At 42.2% G+C, this 20792-nt stretch overlaps 1 protein-coding gene across 1 annotated transcript in view; it reads left to right on the forward strand.

Moving 5' to 3' along the window:
* The window catches only part of FMNL2 (formin like 2), a 347858-nt gene that overhangs the window by 317959 nt on the left and 9107 nt on the right, over window positions 1-20792 (forward strand). Inside the window, 12 exon segments of the mRNA XM_049887240.1 lie at window positions 2642-2743; window positions 4559-4871; window positions 5196-5224; window positions 5226-5409; window positions 10288-10412; window positions 11017-11219; window positions 12893-13127; window positions 14231-14299; window positions 14410-14490; window positions 15813-15942; window positions 18973-19136; window positions 20073-20174. Coding sequence (XP_049743197.1) covers window positions 2642-2743; window positions 4559-4871; window positions 5196-5224; window positions 5226-5409; window positions 10288-10412; window positions 11017-11219; window positions 12893-13127; window positions 14231-14299; window positions 14410-14490; window positions 15813-15942; window positions 18973-19136; window positions 20073-20174 — 1737 coding nt within the window.

The raw sequence follows: 20792 nt of genomic DNA on the forward strand, positions 1-20792 counted from the left end.
AAAAAGGAAAATTTCTTGGTACCAATGAAGTGTAAAGCTGAGTTAATGTTGGCTTTATGGCAGCACCACAGACATTTGGAATACGTGAATGGGCTGCAGCTGGGGGATAGGGGATTATCAGAAGCCGTTCTAGGTTTTTTCCAAGAAGGCAGTTTGTGTTACTTAAGGCTGAAGTAGATCAGTTGCCTTAGCTCACATACCTGCTCGGTTACACTGAGTTCAGATTCTCCAGCTGTCTTATAGGCACAGGAGAGCGGATGACGGTCATAACCTAAAGATTAAAAAAAAAAAAAAAAAAGGGAAATGCAATTTCAAATATGGGAATTTGACCCTGGGTGATGAAGAATCTTCTTCTGAATGTGAGTCACCTTCTACCAAATGTGTCCATATGGTCCCATGGACAGGATGATCTGAAGTGTCCGTGATGCATGGATGCACATTCCTGCCTTGTGGTTCCTTGCATTCTAAATGGATTAATTTCAACATAGGCATTTTCAAGGAAACCAGCAAGCTTTTCCATATATCCTCTTATTTGAAGGAGAGTGTCCTCTCAGTATAGTATCAACTCTGTGTTAGAGCAGGGGCTCATTTTCTTTGAAGGACCTTTCTTGCCACAGACCACAGTTGAATATGAGTCTAAAGGCCTTCAGAGGTTGTTCAGTTGCTCATTCCTGAGGCACATACTTAAATACCGAAAGAATGAACAGAAGAATAGTGCTTCTCAAAAGCACAAGCATCGTGAGAACCTAATTATTATTAGTATTTTTACTGTACTTTACAGAACAAACTAGTTTTCTCATTGAACAGTACACATATTGTTTTATGACATTGCTCAACAAGCCCACTACATGTAACGCTCCCTTCTCAACCTTGGGTTCCCTATTATGAGGTTTCCTGTCCCCTCCTGCCTTCTAGTCCGTGCCCCAGGGCTGGTGTGCCCTTTAGTGTCCCGTTTTGTTTTATGGGCCTGTTCAACCTTTGGCTGAAGGGTGAACCTCAGGAGTGACTTCATTACTGAGCTAAAAAGGGCCATACTTTCAGGGTTTCTCCAGTCTCTGTCAGGCCAGCAAGTCCAGTCTTTCTTTTTGATTTAGAATTTTGTTCTACATTTTTCTCCAGCTCTGTCTGGGACCCTCTATTGTGATCCCTGTCAGAGCAGTCAGTGGTGGTAGCCGGGCACCATCTCGTTGTACTGAACTCAGTCTGATGGAGGCCATGGTAGATGTGGCCCATTAGTCCTTTGGACTAATCTTTCCTTTGTACCATTAGTTTTCTTCGTTCTTCCTAGCTTCCTAAGGAGTAAGACCAGTGGAGTATCCTAGATGGCTGCTCACAGGCTTTTAAGACCCGAGGACCTGATTATTTTGATGACATTCTGATTGACTGTTTTCTTGATTGTGAAATGAGTTGTCTTTTTTTTTTCTTAAGGGATATCATTTTTCCCTTTGAAGAGTCTGTTTATTTTCCTCTGTGTTTCTTTAGGAGACAGGTGCTTTGTGCCCTTCACCTTTCCCCATCATTCTGAAAACGGGCCTCTTCCTGGCTTGTGTTTAAGCCATGTTGGTGAGCCCCAGGCCCTCCTTTTGTAAATGCTACAGCAACCTAGTTGGCACCTTCTTAGGGAGAGAATTTATAGGCCTAATAGTCTTCCCTTAACAGGTTTGTGTTATATTCTGAGCCTGGTCAGTGTAAATCTCCACTCTTGCTGCTAGCCTTGCCTTGCTGATTTTCCTTACCTGTGATCATTTTCAGTGAGGTAGAAGAAACCTGAAGTTGCTCAATTTTAGAGCCTTATGCTTTTATGCTAACTAAAAGTAGCTATTTAACACATGGCCACCCTGTGTTTCACTTGAAGCCTCAGCCAGCATTGCATGGCTGTATTTATATACCCACTTTTGTAGCAGACCACCTGTTTATTTGAGCTGCCTCCCAAAATGTCTTGTCTTATTTGGGTAGTTTGGGTTGCAGCAAATAGTAGTCTTTTTTTTTTTAAACTGGATCTATGATGACAGAACAAAGTTTTTTGGATCAACTGTTTTCAAAAGCTTTTGGCTGACGGTCCTTTCTTAAGGGGGAAATAAGGGAACTGAAAATTTTTCGCCCCTCTCGCCCTCACTTTACTGTTCTCTGTTCTTGCTACTAGCATCAGTTACCATCCAGTTGGTTCCACCTCACGGCAATCCCATGTATGTCAGAATAGAATTTACTCCACAGATTTTTTAAGGGCTGATTTTTTGGAAGTAAACCTCCAGGCCTTTCTTCAGAGGTACTTCTGGGGGGGCCTGAACCTCTCACCTTTCTGTTATAACCTAAGTGTGTTAACCATTTGCACCACCCAAGGACGGCTACCCTTGCTAGCTCCTTCAGAAATGGAGGGAGACACACCATGTATGTTGAAAACTGAGGAGCTGCCATGTGTGTTTTGTTAAGGATTAGATATAAATTATTCATTCTTGTCAGAAACAAATACGTATTTGGGGTCATATTATAAATATTTACAATGCCAGAAGACAAGTTGGTGGAACATATGTAGGATTCTGGTAGTCTCCTGATGGTCTCCGAGCCATACTTTCTGAGAACCAAGGGCCTAGATTAGTTTCGTCCCATGTTGTGACACAGCTTCCCTTTAAAAACTTTACAGCTGTCCGAGAAACTTCAAGACACGGAAAATGAAGCCATGTCCAAGATTGTGGAACTGGAAAAGCAGCTCATGCAGAGGAACAAGGAGCTGGATGTTGTCCGAGTAAGTGTGATGATGACAGCTGCCCCGACGGGCATGGCAGGGAACGCGTGTCCCCTTTAGGCTAGTGGGACATGGAATACATTAAGTTCAGATGGATGCATTGGTGCAGCGTATTTACTGGAACCATTTCAGAGGTAATACTCTAATGAAACATACACATAGTCAGTTTGTATACACGTGTGCACAGTCAAATATGAGGGAGTCAGTATTTCCTTATAGGTTTTGGGAACAACAATGTTGTCCCATCTGGAAGAAACTGAGTCGATTCTGTGGCTCATCTATTTGGCTAGAAATAAAAACACAGCATGGATTTAATGCGTGCCACTTACTTATTTTTTATTACGCCTCGGGCTTCTTTGTATTTCTTTGCATCTACTTGAAACCAGATTTGGTGGTTGCCATGGAAACGGTGAAATTAATATTCACCAAAAAGAGCAAACCAAAACCAATCTGTTTTACTGTCAGCTAATCCTGGGCATTTTATTTGGCCTTACACTGGTTTCACCTTACATGTTGGGTATTTATGGCGTGCCATCCATGATCTTGGGATTGTACAGAACATACAGAACATCACAATGTCTTGAGGGCTTTCAGGCGACGGCTAGCTTTTACACCACTGGTAATGAAATGGCACCTTTTATGTGCTGGTTATCAGGTCTGCGTGTGTTGCCTGATGTCCTGACATGTCCTACAGTTAAATCTAGGAAATTTACTTTCTGGCACGCTGCTGAAACAAAGTTGTAGCATATGGACTCAATTCCAGTTCAGATGCTCAGATTATTAATAATAGACAGGGTGTGAAGAATGTTTCCCTGCTTGCTGGAGGTTTGTGGTGAGAGATCACATGTACAAGGCCCAGCAAGTAAGTTCAGTTCCATAAATTCTTTCGCTGGAACTTCCGTGTGCCCCTTACAAAAGGAACCAGGATGGGCTTTGAATTGAAAGTTGTAACTTGCTGTTTTCTGCTAAAAACTTAGACAGAAGCTTTGGCCCATTCTGTTAACTGCGTTACCAAAGGGAAGATGTTCACACGGTCCCTGCCCTGAGCCCTGGTCAAGGGGGCATTGTGAGGGCCAGAACAATTAGTTCAAGAACTGCTCACTCCTGCTTACTCACGAGTAGATGATTCCATGCTCTCTGCAAAGCGTGTTTAATCCCAGTCTGACTTCGGTCCCAGGCCCTTTTGTCTGTTGTTAGCTGATACGTTTCTAGAAGTTACAAAGGAATTTTGTAATAAGTGAAAGCAAAGCATGCTGTACCACCAGAATAGAGTTAGTATATTCCAGAGTCAACTGTAAAATGATTTTGGGATCATTTCTGCCCTGCTCCTCTCCACTTGCTGAGAAAATTGAGTTAGCTGTATTTATTAAGTGTAAAGACCTATCTTAACAATGACACAATTGCCAGACTACGTTGGTGTATGTTACCGGTGAACAATTGACGATTGATGGGACTTTATAAATTCTGGTTGAGTTCCATATAATTACTATTTGTATAAGTATCTATTTCCTGCTGTTAGTTGCTGTTGAATCTGTTCCAACGCAAGGTGACCCACGTGTGCAGAGTAGAACTGCTTGCTCTCTAGGGTTTTCAAAGTTGGAAGCAAATCACCAGGTCTCTCTTCCGAGGTACCTCTGTATGGATTTGAACCGCCAACTTTTAAGCTAGTAGTCGAGTGCTTAACTGTGCCACTCAAGGACTCCATATCCTTTTCCTACTTTTTAGTTATTTTCTTTATCCTCAGTGTGCCCATCTGATGGGGACAGATGGGAATGTCACATGAAGACAAATTCTTCATCACAGACTCTCTTGCAGGAAATCTACAAAGATGCAAATACCCAGGTTCACACATTAAGAAAAATGGTCAAGGAAAAAGAAGAAGCCATTCAAAGACAGTCTACCCTGGAAAAAAAGATCCATGAACTGGAGAAACAAGGGACCATTAAAATTCAGAAGAAAGGGGATGGGGAGATCGCTATACTGCCAGTCGTGGCCTCAGGCACATTGCCTGTGGGGTCCGAAGTGGCAGTTGGTACCTATGTTGGACCAGTAACGGGGGCCGCCACCTCAGGGCCCTTGCCCCCGCCTCCCCCACCACTACCTCTGTCATCAGATGCACCTGAAGCAGGTAAGGAGCCTTGGCATGAGGACTAAGGTAGGGTTGGGGTATTTGTGTTTCTTTTACCAACTGGCCATTTATGCCCTTTGTTTATGTTGGCATGTTCTTATACTTATTTGTAGAACAATTCATCTGTTGAGATTAAGGTTATAAATCTCCACATGTGTTGTGATCTACCCATTTGTCAATGAGGAAATCTTATAGTCTTTGAAAAAATATCCTTTTGTCCTTTTAAATGCTTTGTTTTTCAGATACATGTATGTGACATACTGTGAGGAAAAAAAAAATTCCTCTGTTTTTGAAGTCACATCTGTTCCTTTTCTCCTTTGCTAGTGCAAAATGGTCCAGTAACACCACCTATGCCGCCACCCCCCGCCTCCACCACCCCCGCCACCCCCTCCCCCACCCCCTCCCCCACCCCCTCCTCTCCCAGGACCTGCAGCCGAGACTGTGCCAGCTCCTCCTTTACCGCCCCCACCGCCCCCCTCTGCACCCCCACTGCCTGGAACATCCTCGCCCACAGTGGTTTTCAACTCAGGATTAGCAGGTAAGAGTCCAGAATTAAGCCCAGGTACTTAAATTTTTTTTTTTTTTTTTACTTGTGTGAGAAATACTCATTTGTCTTATCTCCTGAGGGCTAAAGGCATTCTTTCAGAGTGCAGGTCTGTTGCTATCACACGTATCTCCTCTTAATATTAGAACATTTCTTGCCAGTGTAGCCAGTGAAGGTGAAATTGTCTCTTAACCTTCTTCCGTCCTTCTACTCTCCAGATGTAGAGAAAGGGAGATAAACTATCTTCTTAAGGATTAGTACATTTTCATGGGTTCAGAAAACACTTCTCAGACACCTGTGGGCACTGAGCTGAGTGCTTAGCGGTCTTTTTTGTTAAATGTATATACAATATCATCTTTGAAAGGGCAAACACCTTTCTGTTCCATTGCCTGATGTAGGCTTCCAGGCATTTCTTCTCCATATTTGAGGATATCAGAACTCACTCTAGTAGATTCAAGCTTCAAGGAGAAAGGCTGCCAACAGCAGAATTTCCATGCCTTTAAATGTTTCTGAATAAAGAATATTTTCCTCCTCTTAACCAGGAGATAGAATACAGCTTCCTTACCTCACCCTCCACCCCCAAAATAAAATTGGGAGTGGAGAGTGAAGTGGGAGAGGAAGTGAGCTGTTGTAATGCCTTGAAATAGAAGTTCTTATTTTTGACTAATGGAAATGAGTTTTTACTTTTTCCAAAAATATATTCGGAATTGCTGTGAGCTTTACCATCTCCTTGACACTAGGACATTCTCCTTCCTCATCCACCTCAGCCTCTTCATGAGGCTTCTGACTTTGGATGAAGAACTGCTACTCTAAAGGCCTCCATTTCCAAGGCTACAGTAGTTTTCAGAGCCTTTGCCTGAAGCCCAACAGGCAACCTTAGCTGTAAAACATTTCCCGATCTCCATCCCTCAGAGTGTCCCGGCAGCAGTTTTAGCAGCCAGTCATCAGGGCCAGTCATACTAGTGATCACTGAAGTCCTTTTGGACACCAGAAAGCAGCCATACCACACTTGTTCCACAGCCAATCTGTGATGTTTACTTCCACTCTTAACTTCTGTAAAATTGTTAAAGAAACAAAGATGCCCATTCAAGATAATGTTCACAGTAAATCAGTGACTCATTTCTACCCTTCAAGGTCTCCCTGTCTACTACTTTCTTCTAGAACTTTTATTGCTTCTGAAGGAGAAAGGTTGGAGGAGAGTCATCGTGGAACTGTTGGATTTTGGAATGTAAAAGAACAACAAACAAAAAAACCTCATAACAAGCCCTAGGAATCTGTTCCGTCAACAGGCTGTCCTGAGTGATTGAGTGTGAAAACCCATAACCATCACGTGCACTGGGCTTACTGACTAGATTTACCTCACGGCCCATAGCGCACTCACCGTGAGGTGTGTGTGCTGTGGTGGCTCTCATTTTGTACTGCCTCCCTTCTCTCTGGCAAAATGTAATGTGTGATATAGCATCCACTTCCATTCACCTGAGCACTAACGTTAGAGCTCAGAACTGCCTTGGCAGAGTGAAAGAGCCAAGAGGCTGAGGAGTTCATGTCCAGGGCTCCCTTCGTGTCTGGTTGAATTTTGTGCCTGGGCTCTGCCCACTTCTCCATTGTTAAAATGTATTGGCTTCTGTTAGCACCCACAATTTTAAGGGGTGCTCACCTGATTGCCAGCTGCTGCATTTAGGGTTACCGCAATTGGACGTTGTCTGCTTTGTGCCTTATGCAATTTAGAGGACTATACATGGGGTTGAAGAAACTCCTCTTTAGTTCCATAAATAGTTAAGCAATCACAACACTTTCTGTTCTAGACTCTTACGAGTCTACGATAGCTTGAGATCAGGCGATTTCTATACGGCCTTTAATCTCTCTTCAGTAATTATCCTTAATCTGGCTGTTTATACTTAGTGATTGTAGCCATTTTGCAAAATGTTTTGCACAGTGTGTTCATTAACTGTGTATATGTTTGAAACTAAGAGGCCGGATAGAATCAGGATATCCCAGTAGAGTCAAGACACAGAGCTGAGCTGATTGCCAAGGGCTCCTGGGAAATTAGAAACCTGAGACCACACAAGACCTCTGGGCCTACAGGCAACAGGATGTCTTATCTCTTCAGCAGGCAGTGAGCAAGTGTATTCTTGGTGGCCAAGACAGGGGACCAGAAGTAGTCCCCTAAGTTTACCTAGTTGAGAGTTTCCTTTGCATTTTATAGAAAAAAATATTACTAACATGAACTAAGCATTTGAGGTGTAAGGCGTGTTTCCTCAAATCTGTGATAGATCTGGCTCCCTTTCCTGGGTTAGGACGTCTATAACAGACTGCTGGGAAGTCTGTAACATTTGCTGTCTCTTTAGGAGAATGTGCTTGGATCTTCAAAATGGGAATCTGAGCCTCTACTGATTGTCTTTTATTTAATACAATTGCTCATATCCTGTAGAATACCTAGCATAGTTCAATATGGCTGTTTGGGACCACTGCAATAAATATTTTTTTATTTTCCTCTTCCAAAAAGGATTATTTTTTTAAACAAAACAAATAATGAGTGCGTCTTCAAGGCAGGCCAGAATGGAAATGAACTTTTGGCTCTGTGCTGCCTTGTGGAATATGTCCAAGAAGCATGAAATTCTATGCTAAAAGTACGTGAACTGCTGAGCCCCTTGACTCTAACCATATCTAATTTTTTTTTTTCTTCTCTCTGCTTCCACAAAAGATGGGCCAATCAAGCTTTTCTGTAGGTTGCTCCTCACTGAGTGTGTTGCGTATTTACCATGCGTTCCCATTGGTCACATTGTGCCTTGACATCTTTCCACTCCATCTTTCTTTGACCCATCATTGCATTTTGCCTTTGTGTCTGCGGGCAGTCTTGTTGTTGGCTGACTGTTACTCCTGGTTTGCCCATATCTTTTAGTTGACACTGTAGAAGAGATTGTTGTCTTCTAATTGGTCATTCTGGGTTTCATATGCCACATTCCTTTTGCCCCGAGAAAAGGAATGTTTTCCTTTTAATTTAATTTTCATAGTTGGATCCAAGGCCTCAACTCTAGAAGGGTTTTGGATCTATTCTGAGGAGAAGAGGAGTGCTCCTTCACAGAACAAGGAGGAGCTGCTGGGAAAAGCCTCTTTTTCAGTTTTCTCCCTCTGTTCTCTGGCTTGCTCTGTGAAGAACCACCAACCTACTCATTTGCTCAGAGCCACTTTTCTTTAGCCTGAATACGGGGGACAGGATATATCTTGTGGTCACCTATATATCTCTCATTGGAGCTAGTATCTGAGTCAGTAAAAGCTTTTCTTAGAGAACTTCCTTGCCTGTGTTCTGATCTCAGGCCTATCACTAGTCTTGCTAAAGAGTTAAGAGTAGAGTAGCTATAAATGGAATGGGAATGTAGGAAGCAAATGGCACCTGTCACCTCAGATTATGAAAAGATCCCTGCACAGCTCCTTCCCCGTGTCCCTCTACCACCGCCCATTGCTGAAACGCCAGATTAGAGGAAGCTTGGTTCCTTTACCCCTTAGAGGCTATTGGTTTTCCTGGGTAGCATAGACAGAAGTGACGAGGAATCTGACATTGGTGGATAGTGGAGACTTGAGGCTGGTGGCGGAAAGGACTGGTTTGGCAAAAAGCTGTGTTTCTGTGTTCCTGCATGCTTTTGTGTGGGTTATCAGATGACATTCCTGCTGTTTACATGGCCTTTGTAACTCTGGAGGAATGAGAGGCGGCACCCTTTGTCTCCCATGTCCAGCTAACTCCCAAAGAGACAGACAGCCGGATGAAAGCTCAGTTGTGTATCACATTTTTTTTTGTTCTGCACTGAAGCCTTTGGAGCTGTCTGCCCTCACTTGCTAATGATGGCAGATAGTGGAACTCCCAAATAGTGGGGTGGGCTTCCTGGGACAGACCTGTGAAGGAGAACATGTATAGCTAAATGGTTTGGGAAGACTTCTTTATGATGTGTAATTAATACACAGAATTCTTTAATAGATTTCCTTTTAGCCCATATCCACACAGTAAGAAGAGTTAGCATTTTTTTTCTGACCTTTAAAGATCCTCTTTCTCTGTATTAAGAGGTTTTCTGTATTTTTAGTGTGTCCATTGATGCCTTCTAGTTTCACATAGCTGAGGCCTGGGGAGACCTTGTTCCCCAGAAAGAGGGAAGAAGTGACCGTTGCCATTCCTGAGAAACAATATAATGTCTTGATTTCTAAGTAGTACCTCTTTCTGTCTTAAACATTTTTCTAATTTGGGCCATCCATGGCCCTTCATTTGTTTGAAATTTCTAAGCAGTAAATATAAATCCCCTCTATGAAAATCATACTCAGGAATGTATTGCTCTGGCTGAAAGTCAGCTTTTTTGATGTTACTTTCCTGGTGGTTGAGGCAGTCACTGTCTGCAGTCTCTGATCGTCTTTTCAGATTTGTTTGGAAACAACGTACTCAAGAACCAAGAATTTAGGATATCAAAATTCACTATAGACTCACCAATGTCGAAGTCACAGTGTGTTCACCCTATCTGCCATCCAATAACATTAATAATAATTTTTTTTTCCTCAAAAAACAATTTGTCCTAAGCATTGTCCCAATATTGTGGCCGTAATACGGTAGTCCAAATTCCTGCCTTTTTTTTTTTTTTATTTTTATATCAACCCCCAGATCTTAGACAGCTTTAACACTACATTGTATCCAGTCAGCCAAATAAATGATGACCTCAAAACGCTCTGGCCAAGGCCATGCGTGATATTTTCCCTATTTAAAAACACTTAGGCGCCTCTTGCCACCCTTCCTCCAGTGTTAAAGTGTCATCTGCAAGGACTGTTGTCTAATTGTTTCTGAGGTCACGGGGTCTTGATGGGGCTTAATTTCATTCTCTCTGACATCTCTAGCTGTGAAAATTAAGAAGCCAATCAAGACAAAGTTCAGAATGCCGGTTTTCAACTGGGTTGCCCTGAAGCCCAATCAGATCAACGGCACAGTCTTCAATGAAATTGATGACGAACGCATTCTGGAGGTATCATTCTCACTGGTTAGAAATGGGGCCTCGCTGTCCAGGACAGCCAAAATGGCTGCTCTTTTAACCTAGAAGTTTTGATGATGAACTGCTAGTGTTTTAAATGCCTCGATGTAAACAAGAAAACATTTGATAATATTAAATAAAAACAAATGCTGTTTTGTAAAATGGTTCTAAAACTGTTTAAAAATTATTTAAAAATGTAAGCTTTGTGCATCAGTGTATGCCACAACATATGTATGTTATATAGTCCCTGCCCTTAATTTATAAAAGGGCATAAAAACCCTTTATTGAATTGTATGCAAATAAGAACTCAGTAATCATACTGCCTACCTCCTTTTGATAGGCAGTTTTAGTCCATGGTAGCCATCTATGCAAGCTAACTGTTGAAAGGCAATTGAATTGTCTGCTTTAGAGATTTCTTTCTGTTTATGTGTCACAAGTCTCACTGTGCCAAAAATAGGAAAAAGTGAGCCAACTATGGCAAAAACAGATATTAAATAGGAAAAGTAAAATCTTTGGTGCCAAAGAAACTGTCCAAATGGTGACTTTCTGGGTTAATTTTTAAGTAGGATTTAATTTGCCGATTTAATTTCTCCCCCAGGACTTAAATGTGGATGAGTTTGAGGAAATATTCAAGACAAAAGCCCAAGGTCCTGCCATTGATCTTTCTTCAAGCAAACAGAAGATAACACAGAAGGGATCAAACAAAGTGACCTTACTAGAAGCAAATAGGGCAAAAAACCTTGCCATCACTTTAAGGAAGGCTGGAAAGACTGCCGACGAGATATGTAAAGCTATTCATGTGTAAGTTCAGAGCATTGTGGAGAATTATATCTGAGTAAGTTAAGGATAAAAAATGAAAATAAGAAAGTTATGAATTGATAGATAATGGAAATGTTTCAATAGCGGGACAAGGTCTAAGATAAAAGATTGAGCAATTCTTGATATCCGCGCACTGGAGATGCCCTTTCTTACGTGTGTGCTACTTCGGGGTTGAATAACATGGTAATACTAAAGAGGCAGACCAGAGATTACCCTAGGGAGTGCTGTATTAGAATGAGTGATTAATTGCTTTTGAAAAATAACATCTGGATTGTTACATCATTTATTATCTTGGTTTGCTCTCTTAGATAGGCCTACAGCAATGCTTATAGAAAAGGAAAGTTGAGCCGAGTATTGCAGATGTTAGGGAAGGGAAGAAAATATCAGCTTTCTCTAGAGTATCAGAATTCAGTCCAGATTTGTTGAATATGAATTTGATGGCATTTGTGGAATGCCACAATTCAATGCCAAATGCAAATATGATACAGGTGTATATTTTAATTCATAACAATAGGAATATGATTTCTGTTGCTCTGTGCATTTTCAAGACATTTTAAACAAAGTTCTGTTCTCCTTTATTTTTGAACTGCATAGAAGGCGTTGGTTTTATTTACTTCTCTATTAACATTCTACTCTCCTTGTGGCCGTGGTGACTTAAAAATATGATAAGGATGTTACTAAATGTTTCAGGAACTAAGTCTTCACAAGTTGATACTTTATAAATTTTAATCAGAGACTCTTAAGAGGAGGAGTAGATGACCCTAAAAAATAATTTGAGGCTATAAACTAACAGTCCAGTGCCTCCTGTAATCTTTCTCATTTCTGATATGCATTCTGGTTTTTAATCTTGTTTGTAGTGATGATTAAATGTAACTATTATTTGGCTCAAAGGAGATTGTTCAGAGAATAAAATAGAGGTCGTAGCAAATACTTTGTTCAGATTGAGCATACATCCACAGACCTGGCATTCCTTGAAGGGATGTTTGCATTTAAGCTAAAACATCCATACAGCACAGGCATTTGGATGCATTTTTTTCCTAAAGAAGCAAAGAATGTCCCAATCTCTTGGTTTAATTGAAATATTTTACAGAATTCACCAGATATTTCATAATTCTGTGTATAGTCTCAATCTCCTTATTTAGCAGTACTTTACATTGTCCAGAAAACCATGTCCTTGAACCACTTAACCATTAGATGGCTTCAGCCTTCATCCTGCCTCTTCCTGCTGTCATTTAACCATTGATTTCCAGAGGCTTAGAACTAACTGGGAACCCTTTTGGTTAGCTTTGCTGCTAACCAAAAGGTCAGCAGTCTGAATCTACAAATTGCTGCTTGGAAACCCTATGGGGAAGTTCTGCTGTGTCCTATGGGGTTGCTATGAGTCGGAATTGACTTGATGGCAGTGGGTTTAGAATTAATTACAACGGTAGTCTAAAAACGGAATGGCAGCCTATGGTAAGGTACAGGTTTTGAGGAAGGACCAAGTAAGGTACTTGATCCACAGTCAGGAACCAGTACCAGGGTGGGTCGTTCACAGTACTAGTACTACTCTTGAACTCAGTCACGGGGTAGTTCATGAGCTTGACCAGACCAAGGTGTGGTTAAGGGGTAGGGGGTTCTCTTTCTAACACCAGCCTGTCCCCATCTGTCTTCAGATTTGACTTGAAGACGTTGCCTGTAGACTTTGTAGAATGTTTGATGAGGTTCTTGCCAACTGAGAATGAGGTGAAAGTGCTTCGGCTTTATGAGCGGGAAAGGAAGCCCCTGGAGAACTTGTCAGATGAAGACCGATTCATGATGCAGTTCAGTAAAATTGAGAGGCTCATGCAGAAAATGACCATCATGGCTTTTATTGGGAACTTTGCTGAAAGCATTCAGATGCTGACTCCTGTGAGTAGAGCAGCTTGGTGGGGGAGGGACTCAAAGAAACATAGAATCCTTTTTTTTTCCTTTAGGTCTCTCCCAAAATTGTACTTGGTGTGATGGGCTCTAAAGACTCCTTCCCACAACTTTCTTGATTGTATTTTATTTTAGCCATCTTTTACATGTTGTGTATGCGAAGTAAATTTGAAAACTTATGTAAAGTAAGTTTGAAAAATGGCGTATTTCTGTATTGTTATTCTCCCTTGAGAATGTCATTTTCTGGGTCTTACAGATAGATGTCCCCTGGATTTCAAAGGGTGCTTCAATCCTGGGGGGCAAGGAGACCCATTCTCTCAAACTTGGTCCCCTCTTAAAGATACCAATCCTCTGGCTGGGTTGGCAAGACTGAAAATGTAACTTTAATTTCTAAAAATTATCCTGTGTCTTTAGTGAACAGGCTTATAACTTTCATTGGAAGCATTAAATTGTCCTAGCAGCCTTCTTCCTTTGAAGTGTATTGGGTTAGACTGTGGTGATAGGGAAATAATAGCCAACCATCTCTCTCCTGTTTCATTGTGTGAATCTAGTACAGGCTTATAAATATCATAAACTTCAGTTCTTTCCTGGTTTGGTTTCTAAATAAACTTATCAGTTGCTGATTATAGTAGCACGTCTGTTGAAAAACATGTTTTGAGAACTTCTGGAGGATGATAAGATTCCTTTTGCTTTTTTTTCTCCATTCTTGGACAGCTTCATTGATGTTCAAATGTATCAATTTATATATACCTATATCTTTATATCTTTATAAAAATATAAATTTTATGTATTTCATGACTAGAAGTGGCAGGCAAGGAATTGAGTTTTACCAGAAGATGCTGTTGACCTTTAACTCTGATCTCTTGGTTACAGATTTTGTGATAAAGAAGTTCTTATGTTATTGTTACTGCTAACAGTTTTAGAGAAGAGCTTGTAGGGCTACCTAAGATCTTTGGGACAACTTAAATTTGTTATGCTTAGGAAAAACGAGATCTCAGCGTTAGGATTTTAAGGTCTGCTTTTCTATGTTAATTTTTAGTTGCCAATTTTTAACATGTCTTTTTCCTCCCTTCCTTCTTTTGATTGGAATCTAGCAACTACACGCAGTTATAGCAGCATCTGTCTCTATAAAGTCATCTCAAAAACTCAAGAAAATTCTGGAGGCAAGTGAAGTTTTCCTCATATTCATGTATGGAAGAGCTGGCTTGTCCGCTGCATTCCGCTCCCTGGGATGCTATACTGATAGGCTTCTCTTGCCTCTCTTTGCTTGCAGATCATCTTGGCCCTTGGAAACTATATGAATAGCAGTAAACGAGGAGCAGTTTATGGATTTAAACTTCAGAGTTTAGATCTGGTGAGTGCCCTGAAAGAAATAAAAGAACTATGTGAAGGAGAAAACAGCTGGCAGAGATTAAGTCCTGGAGTGGAGGGAGTCTGCTCTTGGACGTTGAGATGAGGTGTCTTGATGAAGGTTTTCTGCTAGTGGGAGGATAAATTGGTACAAATGTCCTGGAACACCATTTGGTAGTATTGGCAGTAACACTTAGAGCCTTAAAAATATTCATGCCCTTTAACTCAGTGTTTCCATTTCTAGGAATCTTTCCTCAGAAGTCTGGATTTTGGATGCTGTATCATATTTATAATTGCACATAATTGGTAACCATCTGGAAGTCCAACATTTTGGGAAATGATTAACTATGTTATAATAGTAGTTCCTACAGTGGACTGTTCTTCAGCTATTAAAATAATTGTGAAGAATTTTCAAAGAAAGGGGTAAATTTGTGTTTAGAAAAGGAGTCAGGGTATATAAATGGCATGTAAAGTTTGATCCCAACTAAGTAAAATCTGTAGGGAAAAAAGACTGAATGGAAATAGGTCAGAATGTTCATAGAGAGGTTAGATGGGATTACAGGAATTTTTTCCCTGCTTTATATTTTTCTGTATTTTTTAATTTCTTTTTTGATGATGGGAAAAGATGCTCTGCTTTTTTCAGAGTCAAAACCCTCAGTGAAGCCCTCTTCCCGCAGCTTTGTGAGGCTAGAGTAGCTTACACACAAGAAAGTTGGGTAGCGGCTGAGTTCCTAGCCAAAGAGACCTGTTTATTTGATAGGGAATGTCCAGGCAGTCACAGGTCAGTCCCTTGGCAGATTGAGCATATCAGCTGTAGCAGCATGGCAGTGGAGTATATCTGTTTTGGGTCATTAGAGACTCAGGAATAAGAGCAGCTGAACTAACTATGAAGGCTGCAGGTAGGAGCTCTGCTGTGTAGGGGGCACCCGCACACACTGCCAGCTCCCCACTCCACTTCTCTGCTTATTGACTTTCTAGAGCACTACAATTAGAGTTTGCCTGGTTTTCAGCCAGGAGAGATGGCACAGAGCGTGAGGGGGTAGGGCACAACTGATATAAGAAAAGATGTGAACCATTCTTAGGTGTTTGGAGTCATCTGTAATGTGTAGCACACCCCCTGATCAGGACGTCCTCCAGGCATTTAACCATCAGTGGGCTGGTTGTCCAAAGAACAGATTGAATCTTGAATTTCTTCTGCAAATGTTTTTGTCACCCCGTTGGACAACTATACACAGTTACTCACTCTGGATGGGAAAACTATCTGGTGGGTAAGGCTCCTATCATCCTTTGTTCTTGCACCCAAGCCGTGTTCCCTTTTGTTTTCAGCTCTTAGATACAAAGTCAACAGACCGGAAGCAAACCCTGTTGCACTATATATCCAATGTTGTGAAAGAAAAATATCACCAAGTGTCCCTGTTTTATAATGAGCTTCATTATGTGGAGAAAGCTGCTGCAGGTACTTGATTTCAGTAATTAACATTGTTTAGCCCCTTTAATCATGGGAGAACTATTTCCTGCTTAAGCCACTCTCCAGAACCTCTTTAAGAAGGCAAGGCCTCAAGAAGTCAGATGCTCTAAGCTGAAACATATCCATGGTGTTGTCCACTCCTAAGAGCATCAGTGATTAAGGATATGAAGGTGACTTCTCTCAGTATGGAAACCCTGGTGGCATAGTGGTTAAGTGCTCCGGCTGCTAACCAAATGTTCGGCAGTTCGAATCCGCCAGGGGCTCCTTGGAAAGTCTGTGAGGCAGTTCTACTCTGTTCTCTAGGGTAGCTATGAGCCGGAATCGACTTGACAGCACTGGGTTTGGTTTTGGTTTTCTCTCAGTATCTCCTGGAAAGATCCCAGTCTTTGGGCCTTGTGTACCTTCCTCTTCCATTATTGTCATTTTTATTCTTTTGCTGCTATTTGAAATTTAACAATGTGAGAGTCACTCCCAATGAACACTTTAATTTGATATTGTAGTATCAGCTTGCTCAGGTGTGGCCCTTCTAAATGTTTGCCTTTAGCCTGAGCACAAGTTAAATTATCTATACTTCTTCATTGTTACTTTGCTATGAGAGTTTATCATTTTAAATCATCAGTGACTCAGAAATAGCTGGGATGTACAAGGTGATAGTATCTCATTGTATAGATAAGAAAACTGACATTATTTGAGGTTAAATGTCTTGCCCAAGGTGACCTTGGTAGAATAGGATAGAAACAGGCCTAGGGCCCAGATCTTCTTACATCTCATATAGTGTATCTTCCAAGATACCATGTTTGCTCAAAACAATATTAGGTTGGAAGAAGGAAGGACATGCAAATTGATCTTGCAGTTAGTTACAGGCTCAAATTGCCACCTTGAATCGGAAGCAGCCAGGGTGTTTACTATGAATTCAGATTCCTGAGGCCTATCCCAAACTTAGAAATTGAATCTTTGAGGGCAAGACCTTCTTCGACTTCTTCCTACAGAGTTAGTGTCTGTGGTTTCTCTGTTTTTACTGAAGCAGCCTTCACTACCCTCTATTACATGGTTTATCAGATTTTATTATAGAAGTTTGCATGTCAATTTCAACCTATGTACTTCTTAAAGGTATAAGCAGATTTTAGTTATCTTTAAATTCTCATAGCCTCTGACAAATTGGGCAGTGGGAATAAATGAATGAGTGAATGAATGAGATGCCACACTGATATTGAGCAGATGCTGCTGACTGATCAGTCGGGGGAGACCGAGGCAGGGAGAGGTGATTTTGTCGCTACTGAGACTCCAGTGCAGGTTGAGACAGTCTGCGGAGGCCTTGGTGCTTCCTTAGGCACTTACCAGGAGTTTGGTTCTGGTGGAATGGTTTTTCTTCTTTAAAGTTCCCCTTTGCCTAGAATAAGGGTTCTTAAACGTCAAATTCTAATTCAGGAAAAATGTTAAAAAAGAAAATTGCCATCTTACTAATTAGTAACACATTTTATATGATTCAAACAAGATTCCCAAAAGTAAATCATTTGGGGGGGGGCAAAAAAAAATAGTGGGGGAGATGGGGAGACTGAGGCACCTTGTGGCCGTGTTCTGTGTTTGCTCTATGATACCCAGGTGGCTGACACAGATTCTTTATACCTTCATTCATTTACTCGCACCTTCATTTTCTCCCCCTCGGCTGTTCGTTTACTCATTCTCTTTCATTCATTCTTTTATTTACCCAGGGAACATTACTTGAGTGCCTGCTGTGTACTTGACACTGTTGTAAGCATTGGGAGTCAAAGATGCATAAGACATTGTGAGTCTTGTAAGGGGAAAACATAACACATTGTTCTGTAATTCATCCGTGTGCAGAGCTGGGTCAGGCAATCAGGGGCCAGAGGTGGGGCTGGACCTCCTTTGGGTAACTGCCTCGGGAGACCTAAGGAGTGTCCTGCTCTAGGGTGGGTTGGCTACACTGCAGATAATGAAAGCTCTTGGTGAGCCATTTTGAAGCAGGGAGGGGGGTGTTTAGCATAAAAAGAGAACCTGTCCAAGGTTGTTTCCAGCTAGCCCTACTGGTCAACACAGCTAAAGTTCAACCAACAAAATGCTACCCCCTGCTGGAGAGCACCAGAAGTGCAAACAAGTACAGAAAGGCACACTTCTGTTAAGCAGAGGATTAATGTCTTGGACCCATTACAGTTAAGCAACCTCTGAGTATAGAGGCCAACTGATAGGCTATGTCTTGTAAGAGAAATGGAATGTTTGTGTACCAGCACAGGAGCTGGAGTCTACACTTACCATCTGAACTCCTTCTCTGCCAGCTTCTAGGGCAGGCCACATGTATTAGTTTTCTAGGGCTACCGTACCAAAGTACTACAAATTGGATGGCTTAGAAAAACAGAAATTTATTCCCTCATGGTTCTGTAGGCTAGGCGTTCAACTTCAGAGTGCCAACCAGGCCATGCTGTCTCTGAAGGCACTTGAGGAAGATTTTTTCTTGTCTCTCCCAGCTTTGGGTAGCTTCAGGTGTTCCTTGGGTTGTAGCTGCAGCCTGACTCCATCTCTGCCTCTTCATATGGCCATCTTCCCTCTGTCTCTGTGTCTCTTCTGTTTTATAAGGACACCAGTTAAAAGGAATTAAAACCCACCCTACTCTAGTAAGACCTCATGTTAACTGATAACATCTTCAAAGATCCAATTTCCAAACAAGATCATGTTCACAGGAACCAGGGGTTATAATTTCAGTATATCTTTTTGGGGCATACCATGTAGCCAGCCTCTTTATTACTTGTTGGCAAAATGGGCTAATGGTAAAAATGAATTGGTGCATGTAAAGAACTTACTGCAGTGCCTGATGGTGAGTGCTCAGTATATTATTCATGTTCAAGGATCTCTGCTGAGAAAGGCAGAAGCTAGGTAGAAGGCCCTTGAGTAACCAGTTTATGTCTCTTAAGAATCTGCTTAGAACTTGGCTTACCAACTAGACTAGCCATGGATTTGACTTTGCTGTCTGAGGTTCACTGGACTATTTCTTCTCTACTTCAGTCTCCCTGGAGAATGTTTTATTGGATGTTAAGGAGCTCCAGAGGGGCATGGACTTGACCAAGAGGGAGTACACCATGCACGACCACAACACGCTGCTGAAGGATTTCATCCTCAACAACGAGGGGAAGCTGAAGAAGCTGCAGGATGATGCCAAGATTGCACAGGTAAGCACCGGTGGCCCTGGACACCCACAAAGAAGAGATGGGATCCCTGAAGCTATGTGGGGCGCACGCCCTGGTTGGGGAAGAAATGTTCTATTGCCCTGTTCGCTGGGGGTAGAATTGTTATGTAGCCGGTGATTATTACAGGAGGAGGAGTGAGGATCTTTCTGATTGTTGTCCCTGGAAGCCCCTGTTCTGCTCATTGCCCTTTTCTAATTTGGGATCTTTAGAGTCCCTCCCTGTCCTGTCTCCCTTGCTTTTATTCCTAGACTCCCTCCTGCATGAGTCCTTCATTCAGTTGAACCAACTTGTATCAGGTCTGTGCTTAGCACAGCAGTGTTCCAGGTGTATTGGGTGTCCGTAGACCTCGATCTAAAAATCTTACACTACACTGGGGATCGCTGATACACAAACAAACCTGCAAAACAGTACAGAGTGAGCTAGACATTATTGTAGAAGGGAAGGCAAAGTGTGGGGGACTCAGAAAGTAGGCTGACTGGAAGGGCCTCCCCGCAAGACTGTCTTGCATCACAGAAGGGTTCAAGCAGAGACTGAGTGTCCACTATGTGGGGATACTGTAAGGATCATTGAAGCAAATTGGGATTTGGCATCAGAGTGTCTTATCTGAGGTCTCTCTAACCTCAATGGTTGTAAGGAGCCCTAGCCTTAGGAAACTCTTGAACGGTGTCTGTGTGCATGTGTAGACATGGCAGGAGTTGCCAGAGAGGAATCCCTGTGTCTCACTGTTGCCTTCTCCTGGTGGTCTTTGTCGAGGCATTTGGAGGAAACGTGGCATCTATGGAAGATTGTGGGAGGTGAAGGAGGGGGCCCCAGGGATGAGAGCTGCTTAGCTTTCCTCCGCCACTTCAGTTTTCCCCCACAGCATCAAGTTCCAATGCTGGAATTAATGAAATTCAAGAGAAATTTGCTTCTTCATAGGATGCCTTTGATGATGTTGTAAAGTACTTTGGAGAAAACCCCAAGACGACACCACCCTCTGTCTTCTTTCCAGTCTTTGTCCGGTTTGTGAAAGCCTATAAGGTAACTAGGAATACCATAGTCCTCAAAGCCCTCCTTTCCGGCACTTCTCAAGAAGGCATCCTCTGTGAGACAGGCCTGAGTCTCAGCTGCTCCACAGAGGCCGCCTCTGTCCCTTTGGGCAGCATATCTGGGTGGTCAGTATGAGATGGTAATCCCCTGTGGAGGCTGAGAGCTTCTTGGGCCCTCACTGTATGCTGGACCTACCCTTGCCAAGGCAATCTTGGGGTTCAGTCAGAAAACAAAGGCTCTTGGCTGCCCCCTTGGGAGAATTCATCTGGCTGGGGCAAGTGGGATGCTCCAGTACCATTGTTGCCCCATTGACAATTCACCCACACAGGTGAGGTGAAGGGCTTAGAAAAATCCAGGCCTCCCATGGCATTGTCTATTGGTTAAACAGGTGGAAGAAGGGAATCATGGCCTGGGACAAAGGTGTGGGCTGGAGCTGAGGTCAGGGAGAGCCTCCTTGTGTTAAACCCGGTGTTTTCAGACCTGTTAGACTGACATTGCTCTAGTGGTGCCATTAGCTATGGTCATTCTCCGGTGTTTGTCTGGACCAGTAGTGGCCCTTCTTTTAAATGGGAGACTCTCTTTGGCATACCAAAGATCATGGTCTTAAAA

The sequence above is a fragment of the Elephas maximus genome, chromosome 6 (genome assembly GCF_024166365.1).
Source record: "Elephas maximus indicus isolate mEleMax1 chromosome 6, mEleMax1 primary haplotype, whole genome shotgun sequence".
Taxonomy (NCBI): Eukaryota; Metazoa; Chordata; class Mammalia; order Proboscidea; family Elephantidae; genus Elephas; species Elephas maximus.